This window comes from Oscarella lobularis, chromosome 3 (assembly GCF_947507565.1).
Source record: "Oscarella lobularis chromosome 3, ooOscLobu1.1, whole genome shotgun sequence".
Lineage (NCBI taxonomy): Eukaryota > Metazoa > Porifera > Homoscleromorpha > Homosclerophorida > Oscarellidae > Oscarella > Oscarella lobularis.
Genome location: NC_089177.1, coordinates 430,942 through 448,198, shown reverse-complemented (window position 1 = coordinate 448,198; position 17,257 = coordinate 430,942). Strand labels below are relative to the sequence as shown.

The following is a 17,257-nucleotide window of genomic DNA, read 5'->3' as shown; positions in this document are numbered from 1 at the left end:
CCATAACAATGGGCGATGTATTCTCGCATCACAGATCGACAGGTCCGTCAAAAGTCGCCGATCGATCGAACGTCGAGCAAGCGGCAAACGACGAAGATCCCAACAGCATCTACCGCCTAGTCAAGCTCAAAGGCGGCGGCCTACTCGTCGACGCACTCCGACGCGCTCACGAACACGGAAACGGCGCGGATCTCGTCGCCGACACGCGTCGACTCGTTCGCAACGAACTCTCCGCCTTTCTCACGAACGGCATCGACGGCTACGAGGTCGACGTCGACGACATGGTGCGACGACGCCGAAAACAACGTCTCAGCCGCCTAAGCGCGAACGAACGCGAATCGGTCAACGCGTCTCGTCGTTGCCTAGCAACGAGACAAGATCGTCGACGTCGCGTTTGGTGGAGCGTCGATCGACGCGGTGCCGTCGGCGAGACGGCGCTTCATCTGTGCTTGTTGAATAACGGTTCGCTTTATCGCGAACTGGCGGTGGAAATCGTCAACGTGTTTCCATGTCTCGTCAACGATATCTACGCTGGCGATTTATACTATGGTATCTGTGTATAGGCAGTGTTATTTCTTTAGATTTTTAATCGTCTTCCAAAGGTGAAGCGCCTCTTCACATTGCTATTGTTAATGGTGACTTGGAGATGGTCAAGTTGCTATTGGCGAAGGGCGCTTGGGTTGACGCGGCTGCCGTCGGAAGTTTCTTTTATCCGACTGATCAGGAAAAGGACAGGACTGACGATAGTGACGGAGAGGGAGTCGTGCTTCCTAAAGAGACGAACTACGAAGGGTAGAAACTCACCAAGATTTGAATTAGTCTGACGTTAGTGGTTTTTTAGGCCATGCTATTTTGGTGAGTATCCCCTTTCGTTCGCTGCCTGTCACAATCACTTCCAAATTGTTCGTCTTCTCATGGAGTTTTCTGATCAAACTCGTCTTCATCACGATACTCACATGAAAGATTGGACCGACTCGAATGGGAACAACGTCTTGCATATGATGGTCATCTACGGACTCAAGGTACGATAAAAGAAATTCCTTCTTCGTTATCTCAAATCTGCATCTAGGATATGTATCGGTTTTTGTTTACCGAGTTTGGGTGCAGTGACCAATGCAAAAATAAGAATGGCTTCACTCCTCTTACTCTTGCCGTGTATTTGGGAAAAAAAGAAATGTTTAATTTCATCCTGAGCCTTAAGAAAGTTCCACAGTGGACGTATGGACGTGCATCAAGTGCTCTCTATCCACTCAAAGAAATTGACACTGTAGAAAAACCTTTCCTCTGCATCTACCTGTATGTGTGCAACTTTGTCTCATTCTAGATTGTTCCCGGTAGAAATGAGATAAATGAATTGTCAGCTATCAATTTGATGGTGAACAAGGTAAATTCTCTAGTAGCTACATATGTTACCTTAGCTCTGTCTTTCCTAGCATACATTGGTTCATGCAGAAATGACAGAGGGACTTGTCTATGAAATACTCTCAGCCAAATGGAAGCACTATGCGCGACGAATGTACGGTACTTTCCCCCTTTTTGTATTGGCCTAAGAGAAAGACTGTTTCTTAGATTCTTTCAGCATCTATTAGCCTTTGGCTTCTACGTTCTTATACTGACTACAGCTCTCATTCTACGTCCTGCTCACGTAAGGATATCATGCATTGGGCTGACTGTGGTGTTGGATATTTTGCTCGTAGGATCCGAATCGTAGTAATGTCAATGGCTCCTTTGTCTGCAACCAGACGCGCGTCTTAGCTAATGAAACATTCATTGACTGCAACTCAACCAATAAAAGTAATGTTAATGTTGAAAACGGCTGCTATCTGAGAGACTGCAGCAAAGGCTCAAGTGGAATAGTAAGCCAAGGAAAGACACACAGATCTTAGTCTAACCAATTCCTGTTTTCAATCAGGCTCGCTGTGTTTGCGAAGCATTTGCACTCCTTTTTGCTATTGCATTTTTGATGTCGCGGATTTTGTCCGGTTATTCGCTGGGCTGGAAGAAAAACGGAGTTATTCTCGTAAAAAATTCTTCAACTTTTTATATATCCAACGACACGTTATTTTTTTCCAGATGCAGTCTCCAGCTACTATCATGTTTCTCCTCTCGTGTTTTTGCCTCGTAGCCGCCGTGCCTGGTCGAATAGCTTGCGTTGCTGCATACGAAGACGTCTTTATTGTTTTAGCGGTCGTGCTGGCATGGCCTCGCTTCTTGTTCTTCTACAGGTGATTAAATATTTTAGTTGCTCCCAACGACGTCTTTCTGTGCTACGTATAGGGGTTTCAAGCTCGTCGGGTCGTTTGTTGTAATGATATCAAAGATGTGTAAGAGTGATCTTGTTCGATTCATCGTTATCTATGCCATCTTTCTTATGGGCTTTTCACAAGGTAGGGCTTTAGTAGAGAAGGATGCGTTGTCCTAACTTGCAGACAAATATAGGTCTCTACGTCACGTTTATTGGCACGAATCACGAAATTTTCGATCATCCTGTAGGCTCTATGCTTGGCCTATTTCACATGACTCTGGGGGAGTTTGGAGTGAGTACCGTTTCTACAAGTAGAACTATGCAATAGAATTTCTTTAGAGTCACTATGTTGATTTGGATAAACATTCCAAGTATCCAGCATTGGCAAAGGTATATCTTAATGATCTGCAGTTGAACATAGTAAATGGGTTCTTCTTAGTTCTTCTTTGTCTTGATGATGATTTTTATGTTCGTCGTTCTTGTCAACATGCTCATTGCCATGATGGGTAACACATATGAAGCCGTGGCAGAAACAAGACGAGAATGGCATCGACAGGCAAAGCAGCGCAAAATTATTAATATTTGGTGATTCAAATGTATTTTTTTCAGTGGGCTCAAATTGTTTTGAATATGGAAAGATCAGCATCTTTAAAAGAGATTAGCAAACTACAGGAAAAGTACAGCCACAGAGGCGACAGCTGGACAGGCTACTTTGCATGGACCTCCTATGAGAACTGATGTGAAGTGGGTGTGGCAAAGGTGTTGGTTTAGGAGCTCGCGCGCGTGCGCGTTCTTAGCAACCAGTTCTGCGTTCTGCTTTCTGTGTTCCCTATCATGCCGAAAGGTCGGAATTTCCACCCTTCTACTACGAACGACGGCTTGTGGGTGCGAATTTTATACGTACGTTCTTAGAGGAGCCTCGTGACCTTTTCTACCGCAGTTTCGACACCCAGTCGATCCCCAATGCATTGCCTCGCCCACAATGTCGGCGACGAAAGAATTTGATGCAAAATCAGGCGTAAGACAGTACATTCTGTAAAATAGCGGAGAGCTAATTTGACCTTGACCTTGTATCTCGTCTCCAGGAGCCAAAATCGAATCACGTTTTTTCTAATCACAATAACAAACATTCGATTCAAGATTGCGGGGAATATCTTGACGAAGTGGGTTGGTTTTGATTTAATTAGTTAAAATTTGGCTGATTGTGGCGTGCACTTAGCCTCTAGGTAAACGAAAATTTGAGTCTGCTGCCAATCAGCATCTGGGTAAGGACATCGTTGAACGAGACGAATCAAAGCAAATTTCGTCGACTCTCTACAACGACTCCTACTCGTTTTCCGGAAATTCTGAAAAAAATGATGGGAAAGACAGAAGGAGGTTCTCACGAAGTCATGCTGACAAATGGAAATCGGCTAATGCTAGCGAAGATGATTCAGCACAGCATTCAATGGCGACAAGAGTGCTGGCGCTTTCTCAAGAACCTCGACTTCCAAAAAATACGTGGAAGTATTCCTATCAGACAAAAGGGCTCAGGTCTCATTTGACTGACCCTATGTGACGTGAACCGATCTTTTAGCTTTATGTTGCAGCACAGCGTTATTACACCTTGATCAGATTAATTAATTAATTAAATGCCACCCCCTTAACGATACCTGCGCACATCTGCGCAAAGTATACGCGACTTTTTCGATGTGCTCGAATATGCCTTCCGTCGGCGACAATTGGATAGAGAATCCTCTTGGCGTTGTTGACCGACTCTTTGGTAAGCAGAGACGCGTGATTTTCTCAGCTAAGCTCTCGCTAAGACTAGCGCCACAATTTTCAGGTCTGTCAAGGCAAAGAGAGCTGGAAGGAGAAGAACGAAGTCAGGATTGGGGCGTCGAAGAGTATTTCCGAGAGAGATTTCTCGAGAAAAACGGTTGGGCGTGGGTACGTAGCCTAGTTAGACTGGGACTGGTATATTCCACTCGTCATCTTTTTCCTAGGTTCCCTCTATCAATGACGTTCCATTGCATTTGCTAAAGCCGAATGGGCTCGTTCGATACAGATGCATGATACAGGACATGTTCGATCCTGAATATTATCTGGAAAGATATGAGACAATTGTTCCCACGACAAAGGAGAAGGTGTTTGTGCAAAGGATATTGAGAAAAAATCAGCGTGACAAATTCTTATAGACTGTCAAAAGTGGAAAATTTCGAGACGTTACGGAGTGCTCAGATCACGAAGTCAGTGCACAGTCTCCTGGATCAGTTATTTCCGAACGACAGACCTTTTACTGCGTTCCAATACCGGGAGAATCCGACTGGGCTAAAGAGGAAAGCATCGTATTGTGTATAGACGATGTGTGGTGATGATGACTTTTATTTATATAGGCTTATCGACAGCAGTCACGTTTCCATCCACAACAGACCACTCCAAAATTGCAAAAATTAAAAAGATCAATTGACGCCGTCTCGCCAGATGATTCCAAAGAAGGAGAAGAACCAATGGAAGGCACGAAAGCATAAAATCAATAAACTCAACTTATATTATACGGATAGCTGATGAAGGGGATGGGGATGCTTCTAAGAGGAGACGACTCGCTGAGAATGAAGCGTCTCGACCTCAACTCGCTCATCACGATCTAAACTTTCCCTTACCAGGAGAAAAGGGCCCAGCATGCTTAGTCAAGGTCAGTCAGTATTGCCACAATACACGTATATATCCACGATATATATACGTCAGATGTACGGTGAAGTAAGTGATTACAAAGTCAACGAAATGTTAGAAGTGTACGGAATTTTGTCAGTCGATCCAGTCCTAGCTCAGCTAGCGAGGTAAGAGATAAGGGGGAGATCAATCAGCACAGGTGCTCTAGACGTGTGCCGTGCTATGTAGTAGCGACGAGCAAAACGACGGTATAGAAACTCGCGAGGAGGTAGCGGCTCACTCGCCGCCTCCGTCGCTTGTTCCACGCATTCACGTTATTCTAACTCGACGACTGCAGCACACCCATCCACTAATAGGCAACGATTTGACGAGTGTAGGAGAACGAGTCGGTATAAAATATATAAATAGAGGCGACGTTCGACTTTGTTCTTGTAACGACTATGTTGTGCAGTAGCGGAGAATATCGCGTCTGACGTTCCGCGTATTCGGGAGGAATTTATTAAGTGTTTGAGTCGTTTGCTTATGGGCGATGAATTGGCTGCGGAATATCTTCTCTTACATCTCCTATCAGGAGTGTATGTGTACTCTGTATAAATTCGATTGACGTAGTGTGACTCTTTTGTACTCTAGTCACGCCAGAAAAGATTCGGTGGCTTTGGGGAAATTTTCCTTGGGTTTGACGGGTTGTCCGAGCGGTATTTTCACTCAGAAAATATATGGTCTAGTCAATGCTGTCACATCTAAGGTAGGGGGCACCCAGAGTGCTGTATATAGCAGGGTCTCACTGTTTTGCCTAGAGCTTCTTCCTGTCTCTAACTCTCGAAAATTTGAATTCGTTTCGATTTCGCCCCAAGAAAGATTACGCAGCGAATTGTCTTAAATCAGGAATTCTTCAGCTGACTGATGGTAACGCGAAGTCTCAACATTCTCGTGTGGGTGGGAAACTTTGTATGTGTCCAGATACTTCTTTGGTTCTCGACGAAACGGCGTTGGCCGCCGGACAATTGGATACCGAAGGGTTGCGCAATTTAACTGCTTTAGGAAACGTTCTTCGTTGGCAGAAAGTCGAGTACGATTTTAGCTATCACAGCGCCGACTTTCTCTGCAATATAGTATGGTCTTATCCTAGACGTTTAGAAATTGAGCTATGTACTAAGAAATTGTTTAGGTTGTATTGGCTTTGTCCGAAGGAAAATCGCTGTTACCAGTACAGATATTGGCCTGCAAGTTCATTTTTGATTCGTATCTGTTCAGGTTGATTGCAGTATTCCTCTTCGGATGACGACACCAGACGAAGACGTTGCAATTTCCGAAGACGTCTTGCAGAAATTTCGTCTCTACTTGGGTCTGATGAAACGGGTCGAGTACGAAATAGCCGAAGAACAGCAGCAGGTGATCGCAACTGAAAAAGCGTGTAGTTGCCGTCTAAATCAAAATAATTACGATGACAGATGGTCCAGGATGATTTCGTTGCAATGCGAAGGGAAGATCCCGATAGCGTAAACGGAGAAACACTGCATCATCTTTTAAACGTGGCCAGGTAAAAATAGCTGTGCACGTAGCTATAGGCAGTTTCTGTGGCTAGACGTGGCATCGTTTCGCTTCTTTAGCCTTCAGCCGAGCTTTTTTAGAGATATCATTTATTTTTAGCACTTGATCAGCGATAGGAACTTTCTCATTTTCTTTTTTTTTGAATAGGCTTTTGTCGTTGAGTGTTGGCCAGCGTTGTCTTACTGGAGAAATGTGGGGTAGAGCAAAAATTTTGGAAGAAGCTAGAAAGGCTCGAAGAAGAAACAATCACACGCTTTTAGCCAGTCAGGTCAGTGTTTATGGTTAAATTTCGCGTGGGCGTGAGTACGTGTAGATCGAAAATCGTTACCGCACGTTACGTCTTCTCTTCACCGAAGAACAAGGGCTTGGCTTGCGTTTGAAACGAATGTCTCGCTGGCGCCCGACAACGGACGCCAAGCTCGGCGTCGGTGAGTCGACGCTCGCGATTTTTTCACCGAATTCGCCTAAGAGAATCCTCTCGTTCCACAACAAGTCGTCTACGACTATCCAGGAAGGTCGGACAACGCTCACTATCTACCGCTCAAATTCGGCGAAGTCGTGCGAATCGTCGAACAGAACTCGGGTAGGAAAAAAGTCGCCGAGAGAGAAAAACGATTCCTCTAAACGAGAGGGGACCCTGCGAATCTTTTAGGCTGGTATCGCGGCTTTTGCACCAACAATCCAACGAAAAAGGTGACGTCGAACGTAAAACGCACCCCCCGACGAACGTCTCTCACCGAACGCGATTCGACGCGCGCAGGGCATTTTTCCAGCCTCGTTCATTCACCTCAAGGAATGCATCGTTCGAGTGACCGAGTAGGGCCGCCCCCCCTCCCCGTCGCACGCTCTTGCTCCGTCGCTCACTTCGATCCATTGCCTTAGAATCGGCGAGACGGTGGAGAGCGCCGAGGATCCTGTCGCTCAGGAAGTCGCCTTCGTTCTGCGGGAGTGGAACACAATATTGAAACAGCTTTATAAGGTAGAATGAGACCTTTTTTGTCTTCGTCGCGATAGAGCCGTTTTTTTCTAATTTTTGAAATAATTCGGTTTCTTAGGAAAACAAGTCTGAGAACCAGCAGCAGAAACTTCGATCGATCATGGCTCAATTGATGGGCTGGAGAACTCAAATCATGTCGGGGACTATTCCAGCGGTTTGTTGAGCAAAGAGCCGCGAGCAAATAACTGAGTCTACGTCTCCACAGGGAGAAATTCAAAAAGTCAAGAAGAGAGTGACGTCGAAAATTGACTGGGGAAACAGGCACGACTGGCTTTCATACACGAACCCGTATTCCATGGTTTAGGTGTCTAGGGCTTTGGGTCTCGACTTGATTCCTCGCGACGAGGAAGGCCGAGTCGTTAACGAAGACAACACGAGCGTCATCAGTCTTTACAAAGTTCATCAGAGATGTGCCGAGTCCATGGCAACGGCTGTACGTAACGCTAGCACGCTCCTCCCAATTTTCTTTTTAAATGTTACGAAAGACGCCAACTGGAACGATAAAGAATCCGCAGATGAGATCGACGGCGTTGCATCATCTCTTGGTGAATCTCAACGGCGTTGTGTGCATCATCGGCGAAGACATGGAGGTCTTTTTGTCTCTCTTCGATCTCCATCAACAATCCTATATCAGGTTAGAGACCAAATATTAAAAACAATATAAAACTTTTGGGGGGGGCTTTCTAATTCCTTTTTATCAGCGAGCGTTACGTTGTGAAGCTGAGTCGAAATGGATCTCCGAAGGACATGGACAAGCTGGGGAAAATGCGTGCGCTTTTCACTGTGCGTCGTTCTATGATGAGAAGAAGATTTGGAGTTTTGACTGCTTGGCTTTATTAGGATCTTGGCAATTCGGATTTGCGAACAGACGTCTATCTTGTGTGTCACATCATTCGAGTTGGTATGAAGGGAGAGAAGTACGAGATTGGTCCGAATAATTTTTTTATTCTCGTACAGGCAAAATGCAATACAGCGGAAGCTCGGATCCGCGATCTAACGTCCGTCAATTTTCACCCGGCTACAGGCGTCCATTTGCTTGTGCAGGTAATCACGCTATTATATATATGTAAGACTTGGATAGAGCGGATGGCTCTAGTTTTGGATGTGTCACACTTTCTCGTTGGCGGAGATGGCGGTCCGGCGGAGGAAGAAAAAGAGCACCGATTGCCCGTTTTCCAGTAAGTATTAGAAGATAGAAATATCCACACACTTCTAACTGCCTCTCTTCTCAGAGCTGCTGACGAAGACTCTTTTTCTCAACTCCATATGAACATTATCAAGAAAGTGCAAAATAAGTACAAGCCACTGCAGCAGTCCGGCTCCGGTATCCGATAGGTGTCCATTGTTTCTATTTCGCGATTTTTCCCTATTAGGAGTGTTTGTGTCTTTGAAACTTCTTCACGGTTCGTTGTCTTCGGTCAAAGACGATTATCCGCACCTGGTTCAGGAAAATGCAGCTATTGTGAGAAAGCTCGGCTTTCCCGAAGTGATCATGCCCGGTGCGCTCGACAAGAGATGACGACAATCGCATCAAACATATAGCATTTCCTCTTCAGACGAATCCAGAAACGATTTGTATATAACACTGGAAGGCGGAGACTTCCAGCAGGGCAGCAAAACGTCAGAGAAAAACATCGAAGCGACGCTAGAAATAGTCTCTTCAGAAACGGGAGACGTCATGCAGGTAAACCAAGTATACACCTAGGAAGCAGAGTCCAAAAACACCTACGTTAATCTAGCATTGCATTTGTCCCGGCGAGGGCGAAGGCTTCGTTGATCAATACAAGTCGTTGATCTTGTATCATAACAACAGTCCCAAGTGGAATGAGACGGTTAAGGTAGGGTGGACGTAGGTCGGGGATGAGGCGGGATAACGCGATCTTCTTTCAGCTTGCCATTCCCATCAATCTCTTCTACTCGTGTCATCTTCGTTTTACCTTTCGGCATCGACCGACGAATCCTTCTGGGCCAGGTTTTTTTGACTTCGGGAGACGTTGCGTCTTCTTTTAGCGACGTCTCTTCAGGTAAAAACGAAAAGCACGGCTATTCGTTGGCGTTCGTCAAGCTCATGAACTTGGACGGAACGACGCTGCAAGACACTCGTCACGATTTGATCGTCTACAACGTCAGAGTGAGTTTCTCGCGTCTGTTTTCGACGTCATCGACTAGCGGGGTTTTTTTCTCTCTAGAGCGAAAATAAGGTCAAGCTGAAGGACGTGTCCTACTTGCGTCTTCGCTTCTTGAAAGACGATTTGATTGGGAAAACGTTGCTCGGAGAATTGCCCAGCGGCATGCAGGTGAGCATGCGGGAGACGTTTTCGATCGCGACGCTCGTCTGCTCGACGAAACTCACCCACAACGGTACGAGAGTTTTGAAAGAAATGCGTAGATAAAAAAAGTCTAATGATTATAGTCGATCTGTTGGGATTGCTCAAGTGGAGAAACGAGCCGAAGAAGTTGGAGAATAACCTGAGAGCACTGATGAAAGTCGGCGGAGAAGAGATCGTCAAGGTACGGAGGGGAGAGAAGTGGGATATAAGATACCACAACGGGCTTTAGTTTTTGCAAGACACATTCGACGCTCTATTCGCTATCCTCGACGAGCACACGGACAATTACGGGCACCTCGTCTTTGAAGCGATCGTAAGTCAATATTTCGTTTCCACACACGCACACGCATACGCATACAGTACGTCACTCGCCCACGATATTTTTGATCCATCGGCGATCGCCGTTGGCTATCTTCATGAATCGCATGCAAGTACTCCTCTTAGTCACTTTGCCGAGCCCGTGAAGGAGGTTGTTGCAGACGAGAAGGGGCCAGTCTTTCTGCGACGATGCGGAATTCTCGCCGTCTCTGCTGCAACACACCGCCGAACGGGAGCACGGTTTTCGGCAGCTGCCGTTAAGCTGTTTCCCCTCCCCTTGTTCCGCTCCGTCGAGACAGGAACCGCTAGAGTTCACACTCCGCGGATAAATTGTCTCGCACGCGTGCAACGAACGGAAGTCTCTCGCTATGCACTTGGGCCACACGTACACGTTCAGCGTCGCTTTGACTAAGGCAAAGTGTCGCTTTCCAGTCGATCGCCGCTCCACTTGCGTAACGTTGCTTTCGTCTTCCGAACCGTCAACGCGAACGCGTAACGCGGACGCGTTGTAGGGCTTGACGCAGTCGCCAATAACGAGAAACCAGTCGTTTCCCATTGGGGCCCCGCGACACTCGCGAGCATCCGGTCGTCGAACGACGACGGTCGTGTCGGCTGCATTTGATCGAATTTCCGATTTGATCGTTTGTTCTTCCTATACGTTTCGTTCAAAAGTTATATTTGTAATTGTTTCAGCGCCGGGCGCACGTACCGTAAGCGGCACACCGACTCTAACCGTGTAATCGGTCGCGCTGTCTATCGCGACGAACGCAATTTCGATTGTTGGAAAACCGTGGCCACAGGCTTTTGCATAATCAATAAGAAGTGTTGCAGTAAACTGTAACGGCGGCCTAATGCCGTGGATGAGGCACAACAGTTCCACCTTGCCCCTGTTGTCCACCTTGCCCCTGTTGTCCACCTTGCCCCTGTTGTCCGTGATATTACTGACTCTAACTGTGGCGACAAACGACACTTTCTTCGCCAATTTGCCATACTTGCCTTTGTTCTGGCCGTAAAAGTAGCTATCAACATCGCATTGGTCGCTCGCGTCGCAAATAAGAGTCGCGACGGAGATTAGGACGAGACCGGATAGGGTCTTCATGGTTGTGAGAGAGTTGTGCTCGCGGTCGTCGATTGACGATTATTTAAGCGAGAACGCGAGAGGAAGGGATGCTTGACCTGATCTCTCGTACTTCCCTTCGGTTTGTGATCTAGTCCGGATGTCCGTCACGTTGATTACGGCATCGGATGTTCGTCACGTTGTTTTCGGCATACAGTCCGAATTCTGAGAAACCTGCTTTGTCTAGGTTTACATCATTGGCCTTCTTTCTGATCGGAAGTATCATCACTTCCGACCGGTCTTGGAATCGTACATAGATAAACTATTTAGCAACGCGACGGCGAACATGTGAGTTGTGGATGAGAACGTAGAGAGACTCTGTTTTCTCAACAATATTTTTTTCCAAGGAAATTGCTCAAGTTCTTGAGACATCAGGTTGATTGTTCTGACGAGCCATTTCGATCGGCATCTTTATTGAAGACTATGAGAGTACTGTTACTATTGAAATCTGGTAGTGTCTTTACTGTCCTGTAGGCTCTGGAGTACATCTTCCGCTTCGTGGTGCGATCAAGAATTCTTTTTGACAAGTGAGAGATTTACTCTCAAGAGGTAGTAGCTTCGATATATCACTGCTGTTTTTTAGAGCGACACGTGGCAGAGGCTTAGCAGAATTCAAACACGCTTTGCACGCCTTCTTCCACAGCTTCACCGCGATGATGCTGCTCGATTCAGATACAAAAGAGAAAGAATACATCACACCGATTCAGGTACAGAGAAAGATTGCCTGGGAGACAAAAACCCACCAAACTTTTTCTGCAGGCTGCAGCACTGCAACATTTTCCGTCGACGTTCCAAGATCTTAAGCAGGTGATGGACGTTCCTGAACTAAGGTAAAAAAGAAAGACGGAAAAATTAAAGCGTCTAATTTTTTCATTTAGCAAAGTTGTCGTCGACTTCATCAGCAGCATTCCTCGCCATCGAATGACTCGATTCAAAATGCTTTCAGTACGATTCATAGTCAGCAACGAACTCTTTCGTAATCCAGGTAGTCGACGAGCTTCTCTGGACCTTTCTTACTTTCTTGACGTTATTTCCTTCAAAGACGCTCGCGAGATTCTCATGCCCATGGTCGTCGTTCAATTGGACGCTCGGTTGGATCAGCGCGAAGAACTGCCTCAGTGCATCGACATCCTGGCCGAAATGTTGACAACGTTTCAGAGCAGAGACGTCGTACGTTCATAATCGCCGGGTAGAATGTTTTTGATTATTTTTAATTAAGGGACCGGTTCGCGACAACGTGACAGTCGTCGTTCAGTGTCTCTTAAAAACGATCTTGAGAACACTGGCTGGGATGGAGCGCAGCAGCAGCTTGTCTGTGAGTTTGCCTTGTTGCTCTCCTTCATTTAGTTCATTAGTTGCGATCGCATGATTTTATAAGCTCTCGCTCCGTGTAGGTTCAACTTACCTCGGTTCTTTTGGCTCTTCTCAAACTGATGGACTCTCAGCATTTTCACGACTACGTTCGCCGCTTCTCGTCGCCTGTCGAATTGAGGGTATGCATCGTCGGACTTCTCGTTCCCTGCTCTGTAACGATCGGCTCTTTAGGAATTCGTTAGCTTGATCTTCGACGTGTTTTACGACCTCGTTTCGCGATCGCCGTTTCCGCACGATTGGTTCACGATGAGCATGTTGCAGAACAGGTTGGTGGCAGAGGACGAGATCTCTCTCGAAAAACCGCGCTCACCGCCCTGACTTTCAGCACTCTTCTGACGTCGATCACGTATCTGTCCGAGGCTCTGCTGATTCATTTCATGGTCGGCGAGAAGTTCAACTGTACGGTGTGGAACAAGTACTTTCACTTGGGAGTCGCCTTCGTGACGCAGGAGTCGCTTCAAATCGAAACGATGACGTCGCCCAAGGCGAGTCGTCTTCTTCAGCGCTATGGCGACATGCGCGTCGTCATGAATCGTCAAATTTTGAATATTTGGGATCGACTCGGTAAAGTGGTAGAGGAAGAGGGGGGGACGTTCTTACTCTAGTTCTCTAGGCGATTACAAAATTAATTTCGTTCCTGAATTGGTTGGTCCGTTCGTCGAGATGTCTCTTATCCAACACGCGGGCGAGTTCTTGCAAACGACTTTCGCGCGGACGTTTTTTGCTATGTTTTCCTCTAGATATTCGTCGCAGAACGATACGAGTGTTTTTAGACACGCTCGACTGCGAGCTTCGATCGACGGGAGATTTTCGTAAAGTCGAGACGGAGCTCATCGACAAGTTGGACACCTACGTCAGCACAGCTGGCCGCGCCGATGATCACTACAAGGATCTTCTCAGCGAAATGTAGTAGAAGTCGTAGTGGTAGTGATTTTCCGAGTCTCTATCTTTGACTAAAAGATTGACGAGCGAAAGTAAGCGGTATTCAGGCTTGCTCAAGGCGGGGCTTCAGCAGTCCATTGATTCTATTACGCAGCTGCTTTCAAGGCTTCTTGACTTTCGGTAGATTGACGCTTTTCTACTATGCATTTGTAATCGTCGCTCTCTGTTCAGAAACGTGCCAGATGGAGACGAGCATCGCAATCTGCGCATGTCGACCATATTTAATTTGTTGGTACGTTTTGAGCGCATTTTTTCTGCTGACTTTCTCTGATTTTCTTTTCAAGCAATTGTATCGAGAAATGGAAAGAGAAGAGATGTACATCAGGTGAGTACTTGGGCGCTCAGTGAAGTCGTTTCTACCTCATTCTGTTTCTCTCGTCAGATACATCTACAAATTGTGCGACATGCATCTCAAATTTGGACACTTCAGCGAGGCGGCGTTTACCCTTCTGCTTCACGCGAAAAAACTCGAAGTACGAAACGAACTTTATGTTGCTTTACTTACGCTCTCAACGCCGGCATCTCTAGTGGTCCGCGGCAGTTCTCACCTCCCGACCACCCGGAAAGTATCAGTCAGCGACGACGGAGGGCGAACTCAAAGAGATGCTCTACCACGACATAATCGACTATTTGGACAAGGGAAAGGTAAGAGGCTACGCGGCACTCGCACGTTTCTCTCTCACTTTCTATCCGTAGCTGTGGGAACACAGCATTGCTCGAAGCAAAGAAGTCGCCGAGCACTACGAAACGGTTTTTGATTACGCTCGACTCAGCAAGATTTACGTGAGAAAAATCTTAGTACCGTATATGCTGTCTAACTTTGTTTCTTCAGCGCAATGTAGCGGATTTCTACGACAAAATTGCGGGTAACGTTAGAGCTCCGTCGGCCTATTACAGAGTTGGATTTTTCGGGAAAGGATTTCCGTCAATTTTGCGGGTATGTTGTGTAGAAGGGCCAGTCGTGTCTGTGACTTGGTGTAAAACAAAATTTTCATTATAGAACAAAATTTTTATATACCGCGGAGGGGAGTACGAGAAAATCGGCGACTTCAATCATCGACTTCTAGCCGAATTTCCCCACGCTCAGGCAAGTGTTGTCTTATTATAGATGCGATACGTGCGTCACGCGTACGTTTAGTTGATGAAGAGAAGCGGTCCGCCTGGAGAGGACACAATGGCTTCGGCTGGCCAATGTGAGCTAAAAACTTCGTGCCGGATTTGTCACGATTCTCTTTCCCTTTTTAGTCATTCAAACGTGCACTGTGGATCCGGTTCACGAGGATCGACTCGACGTTATCGTGCCGGAGACGATTCGAGAGTACCTATTTTGAAACGGTGTTTAAGGGGGGAAGGCATCAATTTCCATCCTTTCTTTCTTAGATTCCACGCTGCTATCAACGTTGACCACTTCCAAGTCGATCGACCCTTTCATCGCGGCACTAAAGACAAGGAAAACGAATTCGCTGTAGGAGAAACGAAACGAAATTTTTCGCACGTTGTATGCACCTTTCTTTTAGACGCTATGGATTGAAAGGACGACGTATCAGACAATGGAAAGTTTGCCCGGCATTCTTCGATGGTCAGAAGTGCATCATCCTTTTAAAACGGTATTTTTATTTTCTTGAGGTAAGCTCTTTTTCAATTCTCTTTGTCCTCCAAAGGTGGAAATATGTCCCATCGAAAATGCAATTGAATCGGTTGCAAATCGCAATCAGGAATTGCGACGCGACATCGATCAGTGCGAGGCCGACCCGGAACAAGGCATCAAGTCGCTCGGAATGAAACTCAACGGCGTCATCGACGCGGCCGTCAACGGCGGCGTTGCCAAATACGAACAGGCGTTCTTGGTTCGAGAATATCATCGCGCTCGCCCCGAGCACATCGAGTACATCAACGTCCTAACAACAGTCATTACGGAACAGGTTGGTAGACTAAACGCTTTGAGAAGTTGTCGGACTAGAGTGGTTTTAGGTTAAGATTCTGGGCGAAGGCTTAGTTGTCCACAGTCGACACGCGCCGGAGACCCTCATGCCGTTGCAGAATAAGATGGAAGAGATGTACGGCAAAGTGAAACGCAAGTACGGCGGTCGCACCAGCAGTATTAGTCGTCAGAGCGTCGTAAGCCACTGCGGCGACAGCGTCGCATTCGCTTGGGACGATCTCTTTTTCTCAGGAGTTTCGTGATCGCGGGACGGTGTTGAGCAGACAAGGTCAGTCGATGCGCTTTCGAGCGCCGGAGAGTCACGAAGGCGGAAGTGGTGGTGCCGGAATCACTCGGAGCAGCATGACATTTTCAACCGCTTCGCGTCCTGATAGGTAAGCTATTCTCCCAATAAGCCCATGATGTAGTGTATACATACATACAAGCTTTTCCTTATTCCTTTCTGTTTTAATACGCTCATGGGCTTATGATACGTATTTTGCCGGTACTTTTATTTCAGTCGACGTTTCTCGTCTCGTGTAGTAAACAGTACCTCTCCTTTCACGACGACCAGAGCGTCGGTCGTGGGGAGAGTGTGCGTCGAAGACCCATTGATCCGTTGCCGCCAATTCCCCACGGCAGCGAAGGCAATCCATCGCCGAAGCTGTTGCGTCGTCAAACGACAGATCAGAGCACTCGTCTTCCTCTCCCGTCGGCGGAGGGCGGCGGCGTTCCCGCGCTACCGCCCAAGTCCCAAAATCGATCCAGTTCGTCTATTAATCCGGCAACGTCGCCGCTTTATCAGCCGGTGACCGACGTCACTGTGCAATTACGATCAAAGAACGACGGCTCTGGCGACGACATGCAGGAGAAACCGCCAAAGCCTCCTCGACCGCCGTCCTACGTCATGGCCATGTCGCCGGAACCGTCGTCGGTTGAGGAAACGCCGCCGCCGCCGCCGAAGCCGCCGCGGGAAACGGATACGCCGAAACGTCAGCGAGCGCCGTCGTCTCTCGACGTCGCCGACTTAACGTTTGGAAAAACTCCGGTCGTCGGTGTCGCGACGTCTCAATGCCTGACGGAACTCGTCATCGAGATTGCCGAACAGAAGCCGGACGTCGTGCCGAAGTTTCGCGTTGAGTCGATTCTACCGGAAGAATTGAGTCCGGTGAAGGAGACGGCGGCAGCGGCGGCGACGGTGACGGGGGTGGCGTGCAATAATGCGGACAGCCGTCGCAGTTTGTCGGCATCTCCTCGTAGTCAACGAGCGTCCGACAGTAGAATGGAGGCATTTAGTCCAAAATCCAACGAGAAATCCAGATCATCGAAGTCACCGGAGCTTCCTCCCAAGGGAAACGTAGCAAGTCGACTCGTTCTCTTTAGTGGAAAGACTTCGCCATCGGTAAGAGGGGCCAAACGCTACTAGTGTACCAATGACATGGGAGAAATATTTTAGGGTGGTAGGAAATCCGTACGAGGAAACGCCACTCCATCTGAAACGGACGTCTAATGTTTCTGGTCATTATGATACTATTAGTTTTAATTGTTGTAGCGTTTAGGGGAAGTCTTGGTAGCTCTGCGCTTTTAGCGCTTAGAATTTCTTTTTGCAATAGGGGGAAAATCGTTGTTGCAAAGACAGACTACGCGAAGGATTGCTACACTGACATTTGCAATTTCTTTTTCCTGTGAACCAATATCGAAAACGGAAATGGTTGCGCAACTGTAGTCAGGCACGTGATACGAACTAGAACAAGAGGGGACTCCCGCCTCCCGGCCTAATTATCTGCCGACGAATAGAAAGCTAGTTGGT

General features: G+C 47.1%; 3 protein-coding genes across 3 annotated transcripts; 2 read left to right on the top strand and 1 right to left on the bottom strand.

The window, feature by feature from the left end:
* Positions 1-8: 8 nt before the first annotated feature.
* On the top strand, positions 9-3,018 carry LOC136184362 (transient receptor potential cation channel subfamily V member 6-like). The gene is made up of 15 exons (XM_065971251.1): positions 9-549; positions 603-792; positions 842-1,022; positions 1,070-1,267; positions 1,325-1,384; positions 1,434-1,516; positions 1,570-1,645; positions 1,698-1,856; positions 1,913-2,020; positions 2,074-2,225; positions 2,278-2,387; positions 2,440-2,537; positions 2,585-2,635; positions 2,685-2,801; positions 2,855-3,018. Exons 1-15 carry the CDS (start codon positions 9-11, stop codon positions 2,981-2,983), a joined length of 2,253 nt encoding a protein of 750 aa, XP_065827323.1. The 3' UTR covers positions 2,984-3,018.
* A 914-nt stretch (positions 3,019-3,932) lies between these two features.
* LOC136184885 (dedicator of cytokinesis protein 1-like) lies at positions 3,933-17,113 on the top strand. Its single transcript, XM_065971882.1, has 68 exons — positions 3,933-4,007; positions 4,071-4,174; positions 4,231-4,371; positions 4,423-4,564; positions 4,622-4,741; positions 4,789-4,919; positions 4,973-5,064; positions 5,126-5,286; positions 5,349-5,472; positions 5,528-5,642; positions 5,695-5,803; positions 5,858-6,009; positions 6,066-6,104; positions 6,152-6,289; positions 6,349-6,437; positions 6,596-6,716; positions 6,762-6,876; positions 6,942-7,031; positions 7,101-7,141; positions 7,209-7,264; positions 7,331-7,427; positions 7,504-7,599; positions 7,651-7,706; positions 7,758-7,878; positions 7,931-8,079; positions 8,147-8,228; positions 8,286-8,346; positions 8,403-8,489; positions 8,542-8,623; positions 8,678-8,769; positions 8,819-8,944; positions 9,002-9,129; positions 9,185-9,283; positions 9,336-9,417; positions 9,470-9,576; positions 9,635-9,806; positions 9,859-9,956; positions 10,005-10,088; positions 11,398-11,498; positions 11,558-11,639; positions 11,685-11,737; positions 11,794-11,917; positions 11,970-12,040; positions 12,089-12,195; positions 12,253-12,380; positions 12,430-12,525; positions 12,605-12,703; positions 12,756-12,850; positions 12,910-13,148; positions 13,198-13,269; positions 13,325-13,490; positions 13,545-13,646; positions 13,698-13,758; positions 13,811-13,851; positions 13,909-13,999; positions 14,055-14,171; positions 14,223-14,309; positions 14,359-14,463; positions 14,527-14,613; positions 14,665-14,719; positions 14,772-14,844; positions 14,907-14,991; positions 15,044-15,133; positions 15,188-15,448; positions 15,498-15,644; positions 15,700-15,842; positions 15,991-16,849; positions 16,904-17,113. The coding sequence occupies exons 1-68, from the start codon at positions 3,935-3,937 to the stop codon at positions 16,955-16,957; spliced, it is 7,863 nt and encodes a 2,620-aa protein (XP_065827954.1). The 5' UTR covers positions 3,933-3,934; the 3' UTR covers positions 16,958-17,113.
* On the bottom strand, positions 9,982-11,303 carry LOC136184916 (uncharacterized). Its single transcript, XM_065971929.1, has 2 exons — positions 10,803-11,303; positions 9,982-10,745 (listed from the first exon to the last, which is right to left on the bottom strand). The coding sequence occupies exons 1-2, from the start codon at positions 11,190-11,192 to the stop codon at positions 10,140-10,142; spliced, it is 996 nt and encodes a 331-aa protein (XP_065828001.1). The 5' UTR covers positions 11,193-11,303; the 3' UTR covers positions 9,982-10,139.
* Positions 17,114-17,257: the final 144 nt, after the last annotated feature.

Bases quoted from the DNA above. Each gene is read 5' to 3' on its own strand.
- LOC136184362 (XM_065971251.1), top strand. From the start codon at position 9: ATGGGCGATGTATTCTCGCATCACAGATCGACAGGTCCGTCAAAAGTC. The intron at 1,646-1,697 runs GTAAGGATATCA...TTTTGCTCGTAG, and splicing joins TCATTCTACGTCCTGCTCAC to GATCCGAATCGTAGTAATGT. The intron at 2,538-2,584 runs GTGAGTACCGTT...GAATTTCTTTAG, and splicing joins TGACTCTGGGGGAGTTTGGA to AGTCACTATGTTGATTTGGA.
- LOC136184885 (XM_065971882.1), top strand. From the start codon at position 3,935: ATGTGCTCGAATATGCCTTCCGTCGGCGACAATTGGATAGAGAATCCT. The intron at 7,879-7,930 runs GTACGTAACGCT...ATGTTACGAAAG, and splicing joins CCGAGTCCATGGCAACGGCT to ACGCCAACTGGAACGATAAA. The intron at 8,770-8,818 runs GTATCCGATAGG...TTTCCCTATTAG, and splicing joins ACTGCAGCAGTCCGGCTCCG to GAGTGTTTGTGTCTTTGAAA.
- LOC136184916 (XM_065971929.1), bottom strand. From the start codon at position 11,192: ATGAAGACCCTATCCGGTCTCGTCCTAATCTCCGTCGCGACTCTTATT. The intron at 10,746-10,802 runs GTACGTGCGCCC...CGAAACGTATAG, and splicing joins GAGTCGGTGTGCCGCTTACG to GAAGAACAAACGATCAAATC.